Source organism: Rhineura floridana, chromosome 18 (genome assembly GCF_030035675.1).
Source record: "Rhineura floridana isolate rRhiFlo1 chromosome 18, rRhiFlo1.hap2, whole genome shotgun sequence".
NCBI lineage: Eukaryota > Metazoa > Chordata > Lepidosauria > Squamata > Rhineuridae > Rhineura > Rhineura floridana.
Genome location: NC_084497.1, coordinates 25,414,099 through 25,439,827, shown reverse-complemented (window position 1 = coordinate 25,439,827; position 25,729 = coordinate 25,414,099). Strand labels below are relative to the sequence as shown.

The window sequence follows — 25,729 nt, the reverse complement described above, 5'->3', positions numbered from 1 at the left end:
CAGCATTGCGCATCAGATCCGGCTCCACACACCACCAGCATGGTGTCCCCAACAGATTAACGTTGAGGGAATATGGCCCACCACAACAGTAAAGCATAGTTAACACTAATCATAGTTTGTCCAGCCCAATGTTCAGATATGCTAAACTGTGGTTAGCTAAAAACAGAAGCAAAAGCTTTCAAACTCTTCATGGCTGCACCAGAGGAGAGAGAAGTGCACATGCTCAAGGTTCTTCCACATAACAATAAGCCACAGCAAGATCAGTCTGAAACATAAGTACATTTTTGTTTCGGTTGGCACCACTTTGCTTACTCATCAACAGCAAGAAATTAAAAATGTTGCTATGCTTAATGCGGTCTTGCCAAGAAGCCCACAAATGTTATTAGCCAACAGGAATCCTTATTCAATGCACCTGTCCACAAACATCCATGTGGGATCATTAAAAAAAGATAATCAACTTTCTTCCAATGCACAGGACTTCCATGTTTGGTCATATGAAATTATTTTTACTAAAAAAGTGGCTATTTACAAACCTGGTTAACACATTAAGTATTCTTATCTTTCACAATGAGTGATTATCATTTCAACTAGAGGGTAAGGTACCAATGACTTCAGCAAGTCACTTAAAAACAAACAATTGCAGATGTTTCCTTCATAGTCCAATGCTAGGAAACACAAACACAACAGTTCTGGATGAGGGAACATAAACTGACTCTGAATCCTAGCAAGATGGAAGCACTGCGGGTAGGAGGTTCCCGAGTCCAGATAATTGGTCAACTGCCTGCTTCAGATGGGGTTGTACTCCACCTGAAAGCACAGGTTTGTAGTTTGGGGGTGCTTCTGGATCCATATTTATCACTAGAGGCTCAGATGACCTCAGTGGCAAGGAGTGCCTTTTACCAGCTTCAGCTGGTAAGACAGCTGTGGCTATTTCTGAACTAGGACAGCTTGACCACTGGTAACCTCCAAGCTGGATTACTGTAATGTGCTCTATGTGGGATGCCCTTGAGGCTGGTCTGGAAGCTGCAGCTGGTACAAAATGTGGTAGCACAACTGCTCACAGGGGCAGGATATCACCAATATGTTACCCCACGGCTGAAAGAATTGCACTGGCTGCCCATTAGCTACCAGACTAAGTTCAAGTTGCTGGTTTTGGTTTACAAAGCCCGATACAGCCTTGGGACCAGGATACCTGAAAGACTGTCTCACCCCTTATATATCCCCAGTTAATCACTGCGCTCTGCAGGCAAGGGCCTCCTGCAGATACCATCTTATCAGGAGGTCCACTCTGCACAATATAAGAAGACGACCTTTAATGTAGTGGCACCTACCCTATGGAATTCCCTCCCTTAAAACCTTTGTTATCTTTTTGGCACTTACTGAAGACACTCCTCTTTCAACAAGTCTTTTCAGTAGATCTCTCATCCCAGTCTGCGTCTGCTTTGGAATTGCTTTTTAAGAAGTTTTACAAGATTTTTTTAAAAAGATGTTTTTAAGATGTTTTATTTTTCAGACGTTTAAGATGTTTTGCTTTTGAGATGTTTTAATATGTTTTTAGTGTTTTGTTGCTTGTTTGCTGCCCTGGGCACCTTTTGGGAGGAAGTGAAGGATAGGCATTTAATAAATAAATAAATCAGCTGTTTTACTTTCCTTTATTTTCTGTTTTACAAAGCAATTTCAGGCTGCACATAACATGTGGATTGCTCCACAGGAGGGCCAGTTTTTGTCATTTCGCACAAAATACCAGTATGTTTAAAGCAACCAACATGCTTTTTATCTAAATGTCTGCATAATCTTGATAGTAAAACCATCTTCTGCTGCTTGGGGGGAGGAAGGGAGGGCACCACACACAAATGTTGATTTCATGACAACAGAATATGGCTAAAACCTTCAAAATTAAGAAAAGCCTCACACTAAATCAAGTTACAACTTCCTTGTTGGTTTCAACAAACAATTCTGAAAGTCAATTCTGTCTGAGTTCTCAGGAGTTCAATATTTCATATATTATCTTCAAAATGCAATTGTCCTGCCTGTCAAACCATGATGAAACAGGATTATAAACTATTTGTTTCCTAACAAAACTGGATTATAACTGGTTGCTTAGGCCTGGCAGACTTCTAAAACTTTAAATGCTTTTCTTGAGGTTTCTCCAATTATTCTTGAGACCACTACACAGGTTAATACTAGTTGCTGTAGCAACTGCAAAATACATTTATGCACTTGACCACGATTGCTTGACATGCAAAATTATGCCATCACTTTCAATCAGACCTGCCACAGAATTAAACAATAATCCAGGTTTAAGAACAAATGTTTGCGAGGAAGGATGGGATATAAATTTATTAAATAAAAATAGCAGAAATATATCTGAGTCATTGTTATGAATATTAAGATTTGCTTGGTAAAAATACCTGGCTTAAAATGAAAACTGAGTTTCTTCTACACTTTTCCCTCTGTTGTATGCACTGAATTAAAACCTGAACTTCTAGAAAGTGTTTTGATTACTAAGGTCCATTTTTTTTTTAAGAATGCACAGCACAGTAAACCATGGTTTGGTGCAAGGATGGGGAACCTGTGGTTTTTCGGATATTGCTAGACCACCTCACATCAGTCCTAGCCAGCAGGGCCAATAGTCAAGAGATAATGGGATCTCTGTCTTGTTTAGTATCACGTGCAAACACAGACACTGACTTGCAGACTGCACCTCTTCTGGAGCTTTCTAAGAAATTACAAAGCTGGGACGGCTGAATTAGAGTGCTGAGCAGTGAGGTTTACCCTTTCACCTTTTAAAAACTATGACAGATAACCTTGGGATTCTCATTTCCAGAGTGAATTGGTTCATGATTCCACTGCCTTTGAAAGAAAGAGGATTCTTTAACAAGTTCAGCACAACTGCACATTTGAGCCAACAGGCTGTTGAGCAATTTATTACCAAGTTTGTCAGAAGGTCATATTAAAAATAAAGGTTTGACCTCAATATAGCTGTACAGGTTTGTGAAGAAAATTGACAGAAAATGAAAGCTGAGGTGGTAACGTAGGGGGCTAGTGCAGATCTCTTAACCATAAGTACAGGTTAGAGGATTGCACACACACATAATATGTATTTCACATACAAACTGCCCCTCCCCATGGCTTTACCGATCATTTAAGAGCTATGTCAGCACCAATACTAACCACACTTAGCACTAATCAGGATTCACTCTTAACCATGTTTTGAAACCAACTCCTGTTGGTTAAGTGAAGCAGTTAAGGATAGATGAAAGGTATAATGACAGTGGCCCTAGGAGACAGGGCAAGGTATTGCCAGACAGAGGTGAAACATGTATAAGAAAATAACCCACCTTTGCCACCTAATTTTATGAGGTGTAACTTATGACAAAAGCCACTCACTAGACATCCTAAACTTATACTTTCACTATATTAAACCAAAACATTTTTAATTGTATGAAGATACTGGGTTGTAGCCAATGGTAGTCCTACTCAGAGTAGACACTGAAATTAATTGACATGACTAACTTAGGACCATTAATTTCAGTGGGTCTCTTCTGAGTAAAACGTAGTTGGATACGAGCCTATAAAGCTAGAAATGTAAACATCAGGATTGTCACATACTCTCTGAACTCAAACCCAGCAGTACCCCTTTAAACAGGTATCCATACACTCCAATGTCCAGAGTTACTTCGGACGCAGCCAAGGGTACAAGTATGACTAATGTAGCAGGTCCAGATGCCAGAACGCAAGCTGCTTTTGAAAGCCCTCAGATTTTGAAAAGAAGATTGTTGCTCGGCACGAAGGTGTACTGCTTGAGAAACAGAAACCAAATGCCACCCTGGGCACTCAAAACTAGTTGTGCAATTCTTTGAACCCCAGCCATTAAATTATGGCCATTTCTGATTTAACAGAAAGTACTGTTCCAATTAAAACACGAAAAATATATATATAATCAGGTAGCTTGTTTCCAACACACAAATCTGACTTATAAAAGCTATTCTCTGAGAACTTTGAATTTATTTTTCAGAGACAGAAAGCACATACAAATGACGGAAGACACCACACACACTAAGAGGGCAGAGCAGGGATTTCAGCACTGCCGAGAAACTGCGGTACAGCTAATACCTACATAACTGTTTACTTTTTACAAAACGGTTGTACTATTCCTTCCCACAACAATCTGTCCAACCAGTAAAAGCCTCATTTCCTAGTAGTTGCAGTACAAAAGAACTGCCCTTTGCAAGAAAAGCTATGTCTTCAGAGTTGTCTCTATAGTCGCAGTCGCTCCTTTCTTCATTGGGGGATGGGGCTTGTTCACGTGCTCTGAATAACCTAATCATTGCTGCTAACACAGCAACAAATGAAGGGAAAACCTGTCCTTGTGAGTTGCACAATATTTACAGGCCACAAGCCGACAAATCTACATGCCATTATTTCCTTCCATTTGAGATAATGCATAGTATGTATATGTAATATGCCAGACAGATACAACAAACATTTCTGAGGGAAGATACCGATTAAACACCAGAAATCCATGTAAGACCCAGAATTTAGTTTTCAATAATGGTATGTGGCAAATGGGACACAAGCATCGATAACAGGTACTAACGTAGAAATGCTATACACGGCAAAACTAGACAACTGAAGACCTTGCAAACAAATATGATTAGCTTCCTTGATCAGATTCTGTGGCTCAATGACTTGAAAAGGGCATTTTAAAAAACACCCTAGGATGCCCATAAACAAGAGCAAAAACATTCTTCCTTTCCACGGCTCTGCTAAAAAATGACAAATACAGTGCAAGTATAGATAGCATCGCCTCCTGAACAAAATACAATTTGACCATTAAACATATTGATTTAGTCTGATGTAGCAATGCAGCACCATTCGACTTCTCAGTATGATGACAGAATACACTAATCCATTTTAAGCTCATTTGCAACGTAACAAATTAACCAACTGATTAAACAAATCTGTGAAATAAAGGAAACAATACTCTCACAATAAACAGGCCCCAACACACACATACCGTCAGGTTTTTTGGGATACATTTCCTTCATTAATCTCCCTTAACAGCAGCATCACTCACTCCACATACTCCTCTGTCTGATCTTCCAAAAAAAATCCGTCACCTGGCAAGAACACGTCTTTTCAGGGCAAATCCCCCCACCGCCCCGTATTTCTCAGAGCTCTTTCAGCCACATCCCAGTGCACGCAAGAGGCAGTGGCAAAATCCGTGTTTGTAGCAATTGTGGTTGCAGAGGCGGACCGTAGGCTAAGGCAGCTAGATAACCAAAACGCTGACTTCTATTATCTATTGCACCGCATGCACAGACATACTGCATCAATGGCCTCAGTTCGTAACCATCGCAGAAAAGGCACAGAAAAATCTACAGAAAAAGAAATGCATTACTCACTGGGTTTTATTCTTTTGCTTCCTCAGCATGTAATTCTTTATGCTTTACAATGCAGCAGGTATGCAATGAGGTTCTCGCCTTGCCCTTATTTCACTGATGCTGCTGTTTGAATAAGGCTAGACACCAGAAAAAGGACGACAGGCAGAATCGGACTGAATATTAAGAACAAATATTTAATGGAAGCCTGGTTATCCTGTTCTCTCTCTCTTTCACATCTCTGCCTCATGTATCCAGGCACGGGTGGTACTGGCTCCCTTGGGAGGCTGTAGCTAGCAGCTGAGGCACAAACTAAAACATGGCATGGATGTCAAGGAGGCGATGACAGAAAGCACAAATATTCCTGAAATATTACAGAGACCTTTCCAATAAATATACGTTAACAAGGCCACAGCAAGCAGCAAAACAGAGAGGTATTGTTGCAGCTTTCTGTAAACAAGGCATCAGAAGCCACAAGGCAACTCAAAACTCAAAAGCTGTCAATCCCAGATTTCAGACACGTCAAGCTGCACTGCTGCCTCTCCAACACTACAGGGCACAAAGTCAGCTTCTTATTCATAAAGCAGAAGATAAAGCTTTATATGCTTTTTCACACCCAGTGCCTCGACTTCACAATAATGTCAAACTATTTCCTATATACTTAACCCATTTAAACACATCTTATGCCCAGAGGGCAAGTGGGTGATGTTGATGTCCAAAAGAGATTATTTCACTTCACATCCATGAAGCAATCAGTATCCATGAACCTGCATTAAGATGTCTCAATACTCTACAACCTTACTCTGCAGGCTAGAATTCCCATTTGATCTGCTTACATATCAGCCCTGATTAAGGAAATTGTTGTTGTCGTGCACAGAATAAGGAATAAAGGCAGCATTTCCACGCACGTGAGAATTCAGACAGGAAATGGAGGGGTGGGGACACATGCAGGGTCACTATGAGTTCAGAGGCTGAGCAATTGCAAAGACCTATTTTACATTAGAATGCTGCAGCTTGCAGACGGGATTCTCATGAGGGTAGGAGGAAAATTGGATGATGTTTTTTGTTTAAGAAAGCTGAAATATCTCTAACTTCTGAACAAAATATGGTTCAATAAGTATTATGAACAGAGTTTGGAATAGCTGCTTGAGAAAACAGATGCAAAACAACCCTGTTGAAATAAAAGTATGCATACAAAGCTTTGCTCATAAGAAAACACAGTTATATCTTATAGTCACATGGAATCAGGGGTGTAGCCGTCCAGGGTCTCAGGGGGGATCTTAGACGCCTTACTGTTGTGGGAGCAGGGTCCCTATGTCTCCAGCATCCTATGAGCCAATCAGCATGAAAGGGGAGTGTGTTAGCCACTGAGAAGAGTCTTCTAACATGCTTCCTTGTTGTTTCCTGCTGCTTGGAGCCAATCAGAGTGAAAGGAGGTGAGTCACCCACTGAGAAGTCTCTTTTCAGTAGCTAACACTCTCCTCTTGCATGCTTATTGGCTCCTTGGGACGTCTCTTGTTGTGGGAGACGGTATTAACAAGGATCTCATTCCCATTCCAGCAGCAAAAAAAGAGGGAGGGCCGTGGCTGTGACTATCATGAAGGAACCCTGCACTTCTGAATTTGCTACTACACTACTGCATGGAACCAAAGCAAAAAAGCAATCATTAGAGTTGACTCTAAAGATGACACTAATTTAAAAGCATTTAAGAAAACAGCTTTTCCTTCCATGTATACCAAGGTTTGACAAAAATGTTAACAGGTAGAATCACAGTCAAAAAATTAGGCCAGACATCAGTGTTTAGCTCACAAAGCATTATAAAAAGTATTTTTTTATAATCAAATATGAGCAAGATGTGTATTCACAATGCAGAGGGGAGGGACAACTTGTCCAACTGCTCTCTATTCAACTCATTCCAGAAAGTCCATATTTTTGTACAACTGTAGAAAATTAGTCTGCACTAACAGATTGCTAATTTAAGTGGCAGCCTATTTTGAGTGAATTGAGAATTAAAATTTCTCACTCTTATCCCTGAAAATAATTTCCAGGCATAGAAGTTTAAATATGGCTCACTCTAAACACCAAACAGAAGAAAGAGTGAGAATATTAAAATAAATTAAAAGCAATGTTTGCTCAAGATTTTTAAAGCCTTAACTTTTTTCCAGCAGAAACATATCAATAAAATATAACAATGCCAACTATATTACTACATATCTATTATTTTTACAGATAAGTGCATAGAGAATGAAATTATCTCCACACTTAAAATGCTGCTAATGGCGACACTGACTGAAGCAAGCTAATTTATATACGAGTGTTGCTCATGCTTGAGCATAATCCAAGTGTGTAGTACAAGCCAGAGTTGTCTGAATAGTTAAGAACTAATCCCAGCCAATACCGTTTATGAGTTGGTAACAATATATTTACAGGCAATTCTCTCAGAACCAGGTTTCCAGAAAGGTTCCATACCTACAGAAGTCAATACATACAGGATTCATCCATTACGTTTCAAGAAGGCAGATATTAAGAAGTCACTCGCTGCCTGCATCCTACTAGGTAGGCTTTGCAAATGAGTCAAGTGTGATTCAGCCTGACCACTAACACAGCAGTAGCATGAGTATTCTACATACCAGTGAAGAACTAGGTCAACCGAGTTACATTAATCTATACAGATCCATAATTTATAAATGTGAGTGTCTAATCAAGAGCCCTGTGGGTAACATGCTAACTGTCTTTATAAGCCGCTTTTCAGGGCCATGCAGTCACAAAGCAATGTACACAAAACATAATATAAAATATGTATTATATATACACATCAGAATATATAGTACTGTGAGGAAGCAGCCCCCAAATCATATTATTTGCACTCTTAGGGAAAGGGAAATAGGTGGGTTATCAATGCTGAAAGTCTCCACTAAAAAGGCCAGGCATAATTCAATCAGAAGGGAGTTCCCAACTGTGGGGGAAGCACCAGGACCTTGTCACTTCCGCTCGCCAACTAAACTGACCTTTCCAGCAGGAACACCAAAGCAGATTTAAATACACAGGCAGGATCACACAGGTGTCTAGATTATTTCATACTCTGGTTTAAGAAACTAATCTTCAATTTCCATAGTGAATTGGTGTTACACCTCTAGTAGTGCACGGTATTTGCATATACTTGGGACCACTATCAACATTTTAAAATGGCTGTTGCACTCATATGTTGAGAGAATCTCATTAAAAAAAAACCCTACTTGCTGCACTACTGAATGTACCCATTGGAATAGACAGTTTATCATCCACTGAGGGACGGGCTATACTCAAATCATAAAGCATTTTTTGGGCCAGTGTCATTTTTTAAAAGCCATTTTTGATCATCATGATTAAGATTTGTTTGTTTTTAACTGGTGGGAAGAGACTGGGGCCTGTAAAGAAGTCCCAAAGAGTTTTCATTTATTTCTGAGCATAGTCATAAAGTTTCCAGGCATTCGTACTATGGAGACTCGAAATATGTCATCGGTGCTGCAAGAACGGAGTTCTACTTCCTGGGCTATCAAACCTCCATTTTATTTATTAATTCCAAGACCCCATAAGGCAGGCCATGCAGAAATAACATTTGAAACAAGAGGCTACATGGAGTCTCTGGGGCATTTTTGGTGGAATATATGGACTATTAAGATCTTGGATTGCACAAAAGCTCAATGTAGTCTTCTATCTCAGGATACAATAACATGCCCCTCGCTGTTGAAAAACATGCCAACCCTGCCTCAGAAACATTGTCCTCCTCAGCCTCCACTTCTCTGGTCAGATGCTGACCACCTATAAGCAAAAAAAGGAGGATCAATTCAAGAACTAATAAGGCTATTTCATTATATGATAATCAGATTATTAGAAATGCAGCACCATCAAGCTGCATGTTAACAGAACTGGGTGAATTGACCCTAGATCTGTCCTCACCAAACAAAATGCATATAGTAGCAATGGTCCGTGTGAGCAGGCACAGGTTAGAATCAGACCACCATTTTCACTCTATGAAGACATTGTAACGATCATACCAGTTAAGAATGCAACCTTGTCTTGAAGCTTTGAAAATATTGTTTTACTGTACCTAAATGGCAGGGAATAAATGGTATTGTCCTTGTTATTAGCTTATATGAGTCAGCTGGAGTTCATACAATATGTGATCCTTTCAGTTCCTCAAACCAGTACATGATTCTTTTAATTCTAGCTTTGATTCACTATAGCTCAGGAGTGGTGCAACTACTTTTGCATACACAAGGGGTTCTGAAGGTGTATTTCTTGAACAGCAGCCCTGCCCTCACGTGTCACATAGTCCGTGTTTGCAACCAAGGAGAAGGAGGAGTTTGTCTGTCCAAAAGCTGTTTTAGGCACACGTAAGGACTTGTGCCCATCAGGTATCGTGTGTTTTGATTTTTGGACCTGGCCCTCTCAGATACAAAAAAATCCTATCAAGGTTTTAAAACTGCTCTGCTATAGCAGCACTTATCAGTTAGCGGATCTAGACCTAATTGGCTTGTTTTCTAGAAGTTCCCATTATCATGGTTGATCCTGAAGAAGAGGTAACAAAAGTTAGGCCAGGATTATACGTGTCTTCTTGTGTGGTTACCTGGGGCAGGAATTATCTTCTGGAAAGGAAGCTTTACAGAAGTGGAGATTTTCCCTCTCATTTAAGTTCATATTTTACTAACACAGATGTGTGAACAGGCAGGCTAATAATCCACAAACCAACACAGTCCTATATGAACAGTGGTTGGGCCAATAAATTATGTAACTTTGTCTCTAATTGCATCATTTCCCCCCCAGAAACATTAGCTGGAAAATCAGCTGAAGTAGCTCAGACTTTTTAAAACCTTTTTCCCCCTCTTCAACAACCATATTAAACTGTTTACGAAACACCCGCTGGATTCAGAAGTTTGTCATGAAGCAATAGGCCCTGCTTTTTTGGAAACCAAGTCTAAACCTCCCTTGGGTTCATGGAATTAGTCATGGACTTACTCGGATCCAGACTAAATACAGACAATTTGTACTTTAAAATACAACATACAGGTATCATGCATCAATGTGACATGCACATAACCCTAAACACCGTTATTTAAAGTTATCTTCAGTGGTGTCTTCTGCAGTTGACATGAATAATTTACAACTGTTTCCAGGAGATGAACGCAGTTGGATAAAATGGATTGGGTACAATTTGTTAAACTTGGAGGTCTCACTGAAATCTGTGAGACAAGAGGGACAGGCCTTAAGTCTTATTGATTTACTAGGAATGAAGTGTAACTTAAGTCTGGATGCAACCGAGTAACTGTAGTATTTCAATCTAAAGCACCAGAAGACTAACAGTATGCAGACCTCACTAGCCTTCTTAAGGTTAACACTTTCAATATCTATCAGCAAAATGTCGGCCACACTCTGAAAAGTAAGGCACCCAAGTGCCTTGCCATAATACCTGTACCTGAAATTCTTACCCACATTCCTTCCATACGTTACTATTGTAATACTTTCACAACATCTGAAGTAGGAGGATGACTGCATACATAACTACAAGTTATACATAACTGCTGTTCACTTAACTGCTCAGTGATTTGATTTAAAAGCAAATAAATTTGTCCTGATCACATATGCGAAAAGTATTAACGCTCAGTAACTATAAATACAGAAAAGTGCCATAGCTTTTCAATACTTTCATCTACACCTAGCAATACAACACAAGTACAAGGAAGGACATAAACATGCTTTTCATAACCAAAATATTTTGAACAATGAAAATTGAATTTTATTCTGTAATGAATAAAAAGAAAACAAAAAATCAGACTGCCAAATCACAATACTTACGGTCTTCTCCTGGACATGGCATGCCTGGTTTTTCTGGAATGCTGGGGAAAACTGCAACAAACATAAAGTACACATAATATGTATGTCTTATTGAATGACATTTTTAGCTATTCACTATTTTATTCAGAAGCAACAATGATTACTTCTACAATTGCAGAGTTCAGATTCAAAGGCAGGATTTAAGATACTTTGTTTAGAACAAAGGACAACAGGGTTTCATAAGGGGTAGGTGATGATACAGTAACTGCAACAAAAAGAATGTGGTGACCTAAGAAATGTTTGCAGAAGCAGTAGGCATTAAGGAGGGACTTATAGGATGAAGAATACTAGATGAGAGTTCTTTTCCAGGAATACTGTAATACGAAGAGGCACAAACGCAGAAGAGGGAAAACCAAAACACAAGACAGATGACCTTATGCATCAAGACACAGCCAGGCTAATAGGCACAGGTGGCAGGGTATATTGGGCCAATTCACAATGAGCCATTTCATATCATGTGAATGGTTTAGTTACATATACCTACTGATCTCAATACCAAGCAGCCAACAAAACAGTTCTTACAGCCTAGCCATCGCCAATTTGACAGGGTCATGTCAAGATGGAGAGCTTTGAAAGCAAATATAGGATTTTTTTCTCTTTGTTCAGAAAGATATGCACAGATATACTTGGAGGATGGTAGGACATAGGAACACATATAGGAACAGAAAGATGCTGGGAGGAGATAGGATCCTGTATAAAAATATGAAGATGTAAGCAACAGTACCCTTGATTTACATAAACATTTTGAAAAAAAGACAGAAAAGACCAAAACCAGGTTTTTTTGCCCCAAGCCTCTGACAGTAATGTCAACTATTAAGAGGATACCAGACGAAAAGGTATGTTAAATTACTGTGTATTCTACAAAAGTTAAATAGAAACTTTCATTTAGCACCATCACTTGCCATGAATAATGAGCCTTTCTTCTCTATGCTGACAGTACAAGCGGAATGCTTCTTCCAGTTCCATCTGAGATGAAATGGTACAAGGATCGCCTATCAAAAGACAAAGAGAACAAGGACAACTAAGCAAGCAAATTTACATGGCTCTACGATTCAGGGTTTTGTTTGAACTGTCAGGATACAATTTGGAACCTATCAGGCCAAACAGATTAAGGAGACAGAATTCAGAAGCTCAGCAAAACAAAGCACGTAGGGTTGCATCCCACTGAATTCTATTCAGAGTAGAACCATTGAGATTAACGGACTGCATGTCCATTAACTTCAACGGGTCTACCCTGAGTGGAACTAGTAATGGATCCAACCCAGCGATAAGACATTCATGTACTTGTTGAAAGAAACAATCTTACTACAAAGGAGTGATCCAGAGAAGCCCATGCAAAGCACTTGCACAGACATATGGGGCTTCTCCCACCGCAGTGGGGGCTGCTCCCAATAACCTCCAATCTTCAGGGGGGCATTTCTAAAGACGTGAAGGCCTACTGCTGGAGGAAAAAAAGCTTCCTCATGCACATGGAAGCACAGGAACAACTCTGCTCTGTTGACTTTTGTTTTGCTTCAATTTTGACTAATAGGAAGAATCATTATAGGACAATCTGTCTAATCACAATCAACAGGCTTTCAGTTGGCGTCAATGGAGGTTAACGCCTTTTCGGCTCTCCCTAAGAATCCTCAAACAGTACAGAATTCTTATTGAATAAATTAATATTCATGAAGTGCATGTTTCTACCAGACTGGAATGTATCCAACCACCATACCCCTTCTTGCTTGCCTGGAAGAAGAGATGTGGGCATAGAAACCTGACTTTTTCATGGTTGAAATGTAGCCCACTGTAAAAAGAAAAGAATCGCATATACACAGGCCCCACCCACCACTGGCACGCGACTCGCAGGAGGTTGCCGATGAGGGGATGTGGCCCTCTGGCTGAAAAGGTTCTGCACGCCTGGTACAGAACAATACAAAACGAAAGGAAAATAACGATATTTAAAGAACTGTAAGGATGGGAAGACATTGATGAGGTATGAAAGAAAATTAGTACTTGGGTACCAGCAAAAGCTTATCCCCTAGCATGTTAAGAAAACTAGGGCAAGAACAAATAACAGGCCATGCAGTTCCTGAGACCGTGATAAAAATGACAGTGGTTAAGAACTGTTCAGCTGAAGATGTACACTCTTTTTTCAGTATGAGTGCTTTATGTCTGATCCTCGTCCTAAGTGGCAGAGGAAGCTCATACAATAATTTTAACAGATGTAACTGGAAATCGAAGGAGGTAACACCCAAAAATATTTACTCTCATCACACTGATATCCCTTCCTCCAAGGAGATCCGAACGGCATACGTAGAGACTGGCAGTATCCACATCTCAAAGTAAACTATAGTAGATAGCTTACCATGAATGAGGAGATGGCTTCCGCTTTGTTTCTTCCCTAGTAGGAGCAACAAACCATAATCCTTGGCTTAGTGTTACATTTAACTCAGGGATTGCGATTTGCTTCTCTCCATAGAAACCACAATGCGAAGCTAAAATTTGTTCTTGGACTACAAGCTGCTGTATGTCTGAAGCAAAACATACTGTGATCTCCAGTTTGGACAAAATGCCAGGGACTGTGGTTTGTTGCTCCTGCTAGGGAAGGAGCAAAGCGGGACCCACCTCCACGTTTCAGAGAGCTGAAACCTGACCAACATGAGATACCCTCGTAGAGGGCAGCTAAAAACAAATACACACTGTATTAGTTAAGTGTGACATGTTATGTTCGTCACTGGGAATGTTTCTTCTCCTCACAAGCAGGCCTCCTGAAAAGGGACCCACACAGAGAAGGGGTGAGGATCATATGACCCATCAGAGGTCGTTGAACTCCACCTCCCATCAGCTCCAGCCAGCATGGCCAAGGGTCATACAGCAGCTGTAGCCCAGCAACATCTGTAGGGCCAGTCTCCCATCCCTGCTGAAGGGTGCAACAAAACCTCACTCCCCAGTGCATGTATAGACACTGTAGAAAGAAAGGGAGTCACATTCCAGCAGGGGCATGCAAGGTATCCATAGGTCTCCTATGCCCCATAATAATCCAATGCTTCCACAGATCCTGGGGGATGGGGAGATACGGTGCCCTGCTGTACGCCGATCCTTCTGTGCAAGAGCACAATACCTATGTGGGAAAGAATCACACCTACACCATTGATAAATGATGGTTATGCTTCACGCATCAGTATTTGAGGATGCCTTAAATTTTCAGAATGGCTTGAAGAAAGCTACAATACAGTCTTGATTATCTGGGCTTTACTGAAATGGATATCCCTTGCTATCTATTAAGTGAAATTTTGAAAACCTTCAATGATGCAAAATTAAAAATTATTTAATATCTTCATCACACCCAGTTAATTAACTGTGCTGTAAAATGCATCAGAGAAATATTCACAAAAGCATCTTTACGTGAGTCTGAAATACCTTCATTATCAATCCACTTAAGGGTAATTGGTTGATCCTGTTGTAAATTGCACATCTCTCTCACTTCATCACAAAGTTCACCATAGCTGATGGATGCACCCAGATTTGTAATAAGGATATCCCTGAAAAAGATGAATTCACAGATTCAATAGCTATATGTGTTCACTTTAAATCACAGGGCATTCACCAAAATTGAGGCAATCTATCAACACCCTTAGAGGCTTTGCATTTCAAGATCTCACAAATAAGCTTTTGAAACCTAACACTTGCTGTACAGTAAATAAATGTAAGCAAATAATGTTAAGGCTGAGAGGATAGCAGAGTTGTCTCACAGACTCCAGCTAGACAGCTGAACTAGTGAGTGTATTTTATTCACTGGGTCTATGAAAAGAGGTTAGAACAAGCTTCACAAGTTTTCCTTACAATTTTGTTAATTTTTGGATAATGACACAGTTCTCCTGCTTTATTTAGCTTCATCACCACCACCTCCTTAAATTAGCTATGGACCATAAAGTCCATACATTCAACCTTAAAATATAGATCGTGCATCACAAGAGTGTATGGGGAAGTCTTGGGTTTATGTGCTTCCGCCTTGCACGTGGAACCAGGGCTAACATTTATAATATCTAGGGACTGAGCTTTTAGTGTGGCAGGCCCTGGCACGTGAAACAGAGTTATATAGACAAGTTTTTACAATGTGAATTTCTTTTTACTAACCAGTATTTTTGATGTATTTACTGATATTTTTATTGACTTCATTGTAATTTGTATGCTGCCTATCACTCTCTGTATTTTATGAAGGTGTGGTCTATAAATACTTAAAATAGTGAGCAGGCTCCCCTCAAGTGATCTGTCCACCCTTTTTTACTGGAGGATAAATAACATTGGTAGAACCTATGCACATAATTCCTGATTCACACTGAAAGAGCCAAATGCAACTGAAGACTACAAAGAAGTCTCAAATCCCACCACATACACAATTTGCATGCCAAAGTTATGTGCAAACCAGCACAACCTTTCCCAACCACAACAGCTACAACAGCACTTTTAGGGAGGCAGAGTCATAAACAAGCCTAGATATTCCATGAGGCAACCTTGAGGAGAAGTTACTTTATTTCTTACATGTCTGTAGCACTCATACAGCACGTATCTCTGGGCAGCTTGCAAAATACTTACTAAACATGTAAACATTATATTACTATACTGTGATGAAATGCATGTACTTAAAAAGAAACTTCATCACATTCCTCAGCATTTTAGTCAACAGGTTTTAACTTAGAAGAATTCTATGAACTATATATAAACAAATCAAATCAAGGAATGCTTTACATAAAGGAAGATTCTGCAAGTGTGACCTGTACTTCAGTCATCCAGCATGATCACTCATGCTTAAAGCACTGTCACACCCAAGATATACAAACATCCACCCTCCCAAGCTTCCATGGAGACACATTAACAATCATGAATGGTATATTACTAGTCCACTTGTTTAATTATAATATCAAAAGGTATACCGCTCCACTAACAGACACACTGCATTATTTAGTACCTTCCTGAATAATTCTTGACACTAATTCTGCAGTTTGATATCTGTGTTTTACTGCAGTTTGACTTGTCTGATCATATAGAAATGGGAATCCACACTGGTATTGTCTTGCTACAGTTTATACCACGATTTGATACAGTGTTACTTATGCAATCTTTCATGAATGATCAACACACCCAAGCTGAGTAATTAAGGGTCCCTACACTACAGATGTAAGTTTCACTGAACCCACTTTAAAGGAGGCTAATCTAAAAGGACAAAGTTGCTCCGAATTAAAAACTGAAACATATCACTATTATAAACAATGAAATTCCTCATACAGTGAAACCTGAGTGTTGCTTGAAATTATAGCTTAAGTATGCCATGAACAACGTTCCCGAAATGCTGTACAGACTACATTTGTCAACAACCACCCAAACTTTATTGCACTCACAGCCAACAGCCTGATTGACAATCCATTTAACCTTAATCACAATGAAAATTTCACATGCAAGCCTTATAGCGCAACCCTTACTCAGAACTGTTTCACCAAGCTCAATGGGACTTACTCCCAAATTAGTGACATGTGCATAGGACTGCAACCCTGAACCTCAATGCAAACAAATCCAGCATTTTCTAGAATGTATATTGAGTTTTAAAACTGCTGTCCTATTTCTATCCCATATCTAGAATCTTCACAAAAGTACAAATGACACGAAATTTTGAACTGGAACATTTTCCTAAGCAAAGAATAATTTGCATGGGAAAATGTTTTGACGCCCTAGAGTGATATAATATAGCATGTTTATTTTACTCATATTTAGTAAACAAAACTAAAAACTGAAACTTCCAAGCTTGTCTAATAATGCATTTGCAATTGGCATACATTCATTGTTACTAATGAACTTATCAGAGGGAAAGTTTTCTGTTTTGAAAATTTTCCATCCCACATTACTGCTCAAAACCTCTTTCAATGTCATTGTTCGTATATGACTGACCATGCATAGGATGAGGTGTACCATTGGCTACCAGACTGCAAAGTACAACATGGCATTACTCTGCAGCATCACATCAGATTCCCAAGCAGAACTGCCAGCACAATTGTTTTGGTTCTGATTGCCAGTTCCATTAAAACTAATGGGGCTAAACCTTTAATCCAACCTCTTAACAGGTGAATTGTGAGCTGAGCTGTAAGAAACTACTTGCCAGACTCTTTAAAGCAGCACAAGACAGTGGCACAGCCAGGATCCAAGGAAGTGTGAAACTCGTTCCATGTGTTCCAAGAGGATTTAGATGGGCTTTTCACAAAAAGCAGCCACCAATCTTGCTCACTATCACTTAATTCAAGGGAGCCTGAAAAGCCGTTTACATTATGATTGGGGAAGGCAGGAACTGCTCAAAGCAGAAGTCAAAACAACCCATAGGGTTATAGCATGAGCTGCCTGCGAGAGCCATGCAGTGCTGTGAATCCTAAACCATCATTTATATCCAGCAGCTCAGCTTTCACTAGTTTATTGAGGTTTCCTATGTACAGACCCCACCAAGAAGGGGTATAGGAGGGTATTGCTCCCAGTAGGGAGCCCTGACAATGAAAAAGTCTCCAGTCCTAGCAGGACAACAGATATAAAGAAGAATGTACAGGAACCTTTCAAACCAATCACTTTGTGAGAAATGAGCCCACTACTGTCTGTGTGAGTGAATTCACCAGCTATGATTGACAAGAGCTAGAGAGAAATAGACAGTCATGCGTGCACCACAGAATACCTAAATTGCTTCAAAATGAACCAGGAAATCCCTCCTTCAAATAACAGAGAAGAGACTTCCTGGTCCGTTTTGAAGCTGCTTTATGGTCTTCCTGATTAATTTTGAAGCCCTTCTTTCATCTTCTGCTATCCGGTCTCTTGGCATGTTTTTTTTTTATGGAAATGCAGTTGTGGGGGGCTGGTAAATTGATTGGAGCAGCAACATGAGGGGAGGGTTGCTTTTCCACCCACAGCATAAAAATAGGGGGAACTCTTTTAAGTGAGTTGTTCCTCCTGGTATAAAAACCTAAATGAGTATATTAACGCCAAAGACTCCAATCCTTTTTTGCTCAAAAATAGTAATAGGGTGACAGACCTGTGTTGATAATATTGCTACAGTTATATGAGGTATTAACAAATCACTACAACAGATGTGCTTTATCCAAGCATGGGCTGAACCCTGACTGCAGAAAATCTTAAATCTTTTGACCCTCCCACCATCTGAAATATCACACCTGGCCTTGCACCGAGTATAGTAATGCCAGCCTAAGATGAAACCCACAGCAGGGATAGGGAACCTGTGTCCCTCCAGGTTGTTGTTTGACTCAACTCCCATAAGCCCTAGCCAGTATGGCCAGTGGTCAGGGATGATGGGAATTGTAGTTCAGCAACATCTGGAGGGCCACAAATTAGCCATCCCTGACCCACAGTAATATAACTGGCTTTACAGTTCATGGCAGTGGAGTTCTTTGCATGGTTTGGGATTGACTTTGGAGGACAGCAGGGCTCTTGTGCTTTTCTCAGCTGTGTGGCAAGCAGAAATTCAATTGGTTCAGCCTTTTTAATACAGAAATGCAATTATGGGAAAAATTTCACCTGCTGTTATTCTGTCTGTCAGGTATCTTGCCTGTGTGGCCTATGATTTATTTTTTCTGTGGGGTAATAGCCCTTTGCAGGGAACAAAGATTACACTAACTTACACTTACCAAAGCCCAAATGAGGATAAGGGGTCCCCTGACTTAGCATTAGTCTTCCTCACTATGATGAGATGTATTTCTCAATTTTCATCTGTATGCATACAATTAGCATATGGAAAATTTATGCAGATAGGGCAGAAGGCACAATTCACACTGTGTACTGGGCCCAGAAAATCCTGTTGGCACCCCTGCCTGTGCATAACTAATTTAGGGAATGGAAGTTTAAAATAATCATTTTTTAAAAAAAGAAACCTCTAACCAAATCACACTGTGCAGTCTTTCTACCCATCCAAACTATTACTCTGGAGTATGGATGGAAGGATCTGTCAATTTCAGGTCTCTCCGTTTCTCATTTTTCCAGTCTTAAATTCATGAAAACTTCATGAAAATTCTGCAGCATTTTAGGGTGAATTTCTCCTAACAAACAGATGTTTGTATGTAGTTTTGCAAGCAATTTCTCCTAATCTAATGCATTTTTGTGTGTTATTTTTGTTAATAATGAAATAACTAGACAAAACAAAATAGCAAGGAAATTGACAGACAAGCAAAATGCAGTGAACAAAAACCCCTGGATGTGACTTACCCATTATAATGAGTTTTTACTCTGATGAAGTCTTTCTTCATATTCATTTTTGATCCCATTCTGCTGGGCATAGTACTAATCCAGCAGTCAAAGTGAAAGATATGTTCTGAATGTATAGACTTGTCTTCCAAATCATTCAGGAGAGATGGAGAATTGTAATAAATGAGCAGGCAAAGTTTCCATGCTTTTTCTTCCAAGGTAATACCCCCATTAAGCTGCACGCAAACAAAAACAGGTATAAATGCACAAAAAAGCAAACAAATGATTGGAAAGCAAACATACTGTGTTAAACAAGACAGCAAAGATGACCAACAAATCAATGGAGCGATTCATGTTCCCTCTAGTATCCAGACATTTTTATACTACAGAATTTCTAAAGCTTCTTTAAATATCTAATATAAAAACAATGTCCTGAAATGTAACGTAACTCATTTAAAACAGCCCTAATTTAAACTGTATTCAAGAACAAAAGTTGTATCCGACAGAAATTTAGGCAATATTACAGCCACTGATGTAAGCCATCGTTGCTTACCAAACTGAATCTTAACTCTTTTGCAAAGAAATTAGTTGGCCCTATTCCTGATACCTTCACTTCCAAATGCGAGTATTGCTAAAGTTCTTACAAACTTCATTGGGGTGGGAAGTATGACTTGTACTTTATCTTTCTCTTCTGGATCTGGAAAAAAAAATTGACCACACTATCACAAAACTATTTACTTCCCTATGTTTCAAAAAGGAACTTTAGCAAGAGAGTCTTGCTACAATATCCAAGACGGGGAGGAAAATCTAGTCTTCTGATTCAGAGTGCGAACAAGCCAGGATTGCTCAGCAAGTTATCTGCCCACTTCCATCATTTTCTATGAAGCAAACACTCAAAACATAGGCAGGGAAGCTATGAAAGTATAAAATGGCATTCTAGGTATGTAGCAAGGTTAGGCTTTTCCCTGTAGATCAGGTTCAGACAATGCATTAAGGCTGTCTACTATACACAGCTGCATCACACTTTTTGCTTTGAAAGTCTTCCTTTTGTAAGCTTTGGCACTGCACGTGTTATGCATGTCAAAATATTTAGGCAAAGGATATGAATTGACATTTTAGATAAATAGAATTATTCTGTCTCAGACATTAGTAAGTACTCTGGACAGTCATACATTTCTCTGCTAAGGAAAGAAAAAGTCTTTGGTAGTTTTTCCTCCCACTGAGGAGAGGAAAGTACATTTGAGGAGAAGTGTCAATAAAATTGCATTTTGTTTTGTGTATTGCATCATTAACCAAAGCTATAAAGCACTACACCTTTTTAAAAGCTCTTACATTTAGATAGGTCAAGTTGGAAGCTCACAACATTTATGAATTTGAGGGGTTTCTTCAGGTCTACAAAGTTGAAAGTTGTGAGGATCTTTTCGTTTAAAAAACCTCTTTATTTTTAACCTAATAGCCAGAGTTGCCTGCAAAAACATCACTAAAGACAGATAACACATTCCATGTGGCCGCTATGCCCCCTTCTTCAGTCTGGTTACAGCGCTGACCTTCACACATTTGCATACCTGTGGCTGCTGCTTCATCCGATATGGCTCCCCTCCCACCGAGAAAAAGGATAGTCTCCCTCAGCAGTGTGTCCTGCCCCAAAGTCTCCACAACCCCCCCCCCAAGCGATATACCAGTCTCTAACGAAAGCATACACACACACCAGAGATCTTTTCACCTTGGCTTAGTCATAACTCATCCCTTCAGACTTGCTGAGACCATCAGTTTTTCAGGGAATTCCATTATCCTCTCTCTCCAAAAAAATGAACTTTCCCGAACTATCAGTGCAACTCTGTGAGTTCAATAGATCTGCATCTTCCTCCTAGGTAAGCGTGCATAGGATTTTAGCCTTCAGTTTTCTGTAGAGTGTCCTGTGACATTCACATATTCATACTCTACTACACCTGCTTTCTATCCACACTGAACTGCCTTCAAGTCAATTCCAATTTATGGCGACCCCATGAATAGGGTTTTCATGGTAAGCGGTATTCAGAGGAGGTTTCCCATTGCCTTCCTCTGAGGCTGAGAGGCAGTGACTGGCCCAAGGTCACCCAGTGAGCTTCGTGGCTGTGTGGGGATTCGAACCCTGGTCTCCTAGGTTGTAGTCCAACACTCAGTACTAATACTAATTAGTACCAATACTAATTTGAACCACCTCCTGTACACACTCTTTCCAATTCCACTCTTAGTGTCACCCAGATTACCCCACACATACCTTTGCAAAAACGTCTTATCAACTTCCTCCTCACAACTCTCTCATTCCAATACCTAACTAAGCTCAAGCAGGTGTAACTCACAATACCTTCTATATTTATCCCCAGCTATATTTCACCTCCACTTCTTGTAATGCAAGCCCCGTAAGGCAAGGCATTCTCCTGTTGTTGTAAAGTGCCAAGTACTTAAATAACACTATATAAATACAACCACCATAATAAATAATAGCACCAGCTTACCCTCTCTCAATCCTTTCCCTCAACTCCACACTACTTCAGGCCTACATCAATAACTGGAAGGCAGGCATCCTTCTTCTGACACAAAAAAAATCAACTCCTCCTTCTCCCCCATTCAAAGGCTATGCATCTAGGGCTCTAAACACGCCATACATTTAAAGCACATTTAAAACACATTGGTTCGCCCCACAAATCCTGGAAACTGTTGTTTGTTAACAGTGCTGGGAATTGTAGCTCTGTGAGGGGTAAACTAGTTGCCAGGATTCTTGCGGGGGGGAAATGTGCATTACATGTATGGTGTATATGCAGCCTAGGTTTAATTGTAAGTTCCTTGGATCAAAGACCTGTCCTTCCCTTCTTTACAGTGTCATGGCAATAGATGAAATCATAAAACAATAAAAACTCTTCTTGCTTTCTCTCACTTTGCTCCCCAAACACTAAGGCTGTGTACACACCATACATTTAAAGCACATTCTTTCCCCCAAAGAATCCTGGGAACTGTAGCTCACCCCTCACACAGCTACAATTCCCAGAACCCTTAACCAACTACAGTTCCCAGGATTCTCTGGGGGAAATACTGTGCTTTAAATATAGGGTGTGCAGCCTTAAACTCCTTCAAGTAACGTGTGCACTGGAACAAATGCTCCCATCCTTTATAAGTGCCTAATACTATTACTACTAGGCTGTACCCAACTTAAATTTTACTCAGAGTAGGCACACTGAAATTAACAGACTTCATATATTATTTATTATTTGATTTATATCCTGCCCTTCCAGCAAGAGCCCGGGGGGCCAAACAAAAGCACTAAAAACACTTGAAAACATAATAAAAACCAGACTTTAAAACACATTAAAACATCTTCAAAAACTTTTTGAAAAATGTTAGGCATCTAGTCATGTTCTTTACTTTCAGTGGGCCTACTCTGAGTAGGCAGGGCCAGTGCTATCATTAGGCCAACTAAGCAGCCGCCTAGGGCGCAGACCTCAGAGGGGCACAGTACTGACCTTTGAGGAGCACAGTTTCATACAGATTAGTTTTTTTAATCCTTGGAAAAAATGCAACTAAAATAAATTTGTCAGTTTCAAGTTTTGTGCTTTTCATTTTTTCTACCTCTGCTTTTAAAAATTGAAGTTAGCAATTTGGGTGTGCATGAGTGCAAGTAGTTAGCCTTGCCTAGGGCACAAAATAGCCTGGCACCGGCACTGTGAGTAGGGCAACACAGGACACAGCCAAGAAGAAGAAATTCCTCTGGCAAAGTCTGTGTATTCCTTTACTCTGGCCAAAAAAAACAAAAAACACATAACAAAGGTGATTTTAAAACATCTCAAAAGCCACACCACCTCCACAAGGCAGCTTACAAGCCAAGACAACACAACCAAGTAACACTACTCATCCTAATAATAATATTTATTTGTTTGTTTTATTATACTTGTATACCACCCCATAGCTGAAGCTCTCTGGGCGGTTCACAGTAACTAAAAACATTAAAACAAATGCAATTTAAAACAGATCTTATAAAAACAATTTAAAACACAATTTAAAAACTTAGACAGTACAATACTCCCTCTGTCACTTTTGGGGCAGGGGGCTTTCCTCTGCCACAGACACCCCAACTCTCTCCTCACCCCCATCCTCTTCCCAAGCCCTCCCCTCACCCCCATTAACTCCCATCCACCACCACCCCAAAAAACTTCCCTCCTTTCCTCGGCTCACCTTTCCTTCCCTCTCTCAGTCCCGCTTGGGGGTCGCCACCCTCTCCAGGTCCTTCGCCCCCTCTGTAGTCCCCCTCCAAAATTAAAAAAAAACTTTTTTAGGGCGGAGGGTCGGCCCGAATTCTTCTGCCTCCCTTCAGGTCTCGGGCTTTGCCCACCCCGTGGAAGTTTCCTCCAACTTCCGAAGCGAACGGCAGGAGGAGAAAGAGAAAGCTGGAGCGCACTGAGTTGGGAGTCCAGAGTCCTCCCCGCCCGCCTCTTCCTGAGTCAATCCCAGACCCTGCGCCTGGTTTATAGGGAGGGCTCGCCGGCCGATCGGCGGGTCTGGCGGCCGGGCACGCGCAGGCGCGCTCCCGCAGCCTTGGCCGCTCCCCTCCCACCTCAGCGCCGCCGCCTCTTCCTCCCAACATGGTGGACGCCAACCCCGACGGGATTCATTTCTCTCGTCCTTCACCAATCAGATCGCGTCTCTCTTCCCCCTCCCCTCCACCGTCGCATCCCAACGCTCTACCTGCCTATAGTCAACAAGCGGGCGGCCTCACCTGGAGCCAGTCCCCGGCCCCGCCCCTGAGGAGAAGATTGGACCAATGGCGAGCCGACATGGGTCGCTACCTGGCGCACCAGGGGGGGGGAAGGACGTCAAAGGGGGAGGAGACAGGGAAGAAGGAGGGTTTAGGGAGCCAATGGAGGAGAAGGAGAGAGAGAGAGACGGAAGGGAGAGTCACCTACATCCAATAGGGACGCATCCTAGCAACGAGGCAGGCTGCCTAGCAACAAGGAAGGGTTGACGAAGTTTTGGATTGTGGCGTTTGTTTATTGTGCTTAGAGGAGGATTCGGCAACCCTGTGCCCCCCTCCCAGATGTTTTGGCCGACAACTCCCATCAGCCTCAGGATGGGAACTGTAGTCCAAAACATCTGGGGGTTGTTTGGAGCAGGCGTTTCCAAACTGTGGTCTGCCAGCTTCATGGCAAGCAGCCTGTGGCTGAAGATGGGAGAGGAGAGCACATCCATCGCATTCAATATTTCTCTTGGTTTATAATTGCATTTTTATAGCTTTTACATTGTATTTTATTGCATCACACAAATTGAATTCTATGGAATTTGAATTGTAATACAGTCAAATGCAAGATATACAAAAGAAGCAGAAATGCAGTTAAAATGTCTACAGCATCTGGTGCAGCACAATTGTCACAACAGGCAGAAGAAATCATTAAGTGGGCCACCCAGAGCCTCAGCAACTTTCGAGTGGTCTGGGGGAGGGAATGCTTGGGAACCACTGGCTTAGGAGTATTGGACTGCGTGTGCGGAGGTCCCGGTTCAAATCCACCCAATCACCCATAAAACTAACTGAGAATCAGAGTCTTGGTTTAACCTACCTCACAGGGTACTTTTGGTGAGGACAGAATTGTGATTTTATTGTTTGCAATTTCATTATGTACGTGTTTGATTTTATTTTTGTAAGCCGCCCTGAGTGCCCTCTTATAGGGTAGAAGGGCGGGATAGAAATATTTTAAATAAATAAATAAAATAAGAATCCCATGCATTTTAAAACATAATCAATAGTTTGAGAGAAAGAACGTGTTTGGTCTGTCTCCTTTTTAATCCTATGCTGTGTTGTTGAGTACAATTTAGGCACTTTTAAAAGAAGAAATAATCATAAGAGCATGTCGCCACATGCTCTTTTTAAACGTGGCTGAGGTTTCAGGCAGAAATCCAACAGGTTGAGTTTGTATTATTGCATGTAATTAATGAGCAGGCAACAATGGGGAAAAACGATAACAATTAAGGGTACCAACAAAGAGAGAGAAGGGGGTAAATAGGTTTAAAAGAGAGGAAAGGAGAGGAGAAAGACAGGAAAGGGGGGGAAACTGGAAGAGAGGAAGATACCACGAAACCTGATTATGAGTAACGGGTTGCTATACAATGGCTTTTCACTGCAGTCCTGTGCTTGTTTACTCAGAAAATGAAAATGAAATGGACTGCCTTCAAGTCGATCCTGACTTACGGCGACCCTACGAACAGGTTTTCATAGTAAGCGGGATTCAGAGGTGGCC

At 40.7% G+C, this 25,729-nt stretch overlaps 1 protein-coding gene across 3 annotated transcripts in view; it reads right to left on the bottom strand.

The window, feature by feature from the left end:
• Window positions 1-24,118, bottom strand: part of PRKCZ (protein kinase C zeta) — an 84,541-nt gene extending 60,423 nt beyond the window's left edge. For 2 of the 3 annotated variants that reach the window (XM_061600661.1, XM_061600662.1), the window contains exons 1-5: window positions 23,676-24,118; window positions 19,488-19,702; window positions 14,661-14,782; window positions 12,161-12,250; window positions 11,220-11,270 (exon numbers count right to left, since the gene is read on the bottom strand). In XM_061600661.1, the coding sequence (XP_061456645.1) occupies window positions 11,220-11,270; window positions 12,161-12,250; window positions 14,661-14,782; window positions 19,488-19,558 (334 nt within the window). In that variant the 5' untranslated portion in view covers window positions 19,559-19,702; window positions 23,676-24,118. The remainder of the gene's footprint in view (window positions 1-11,219; window positions 11,271-12,160; window positions 12,251-14,660; window positions 14,783-19,487; window positions 19,703-23,675) is intronic. The other variant, XM_061600660.1, reaches the window with a different exon arrangement.
• Window positions 24,119-25,729: the final 1,611 nt, after the last annotated feature.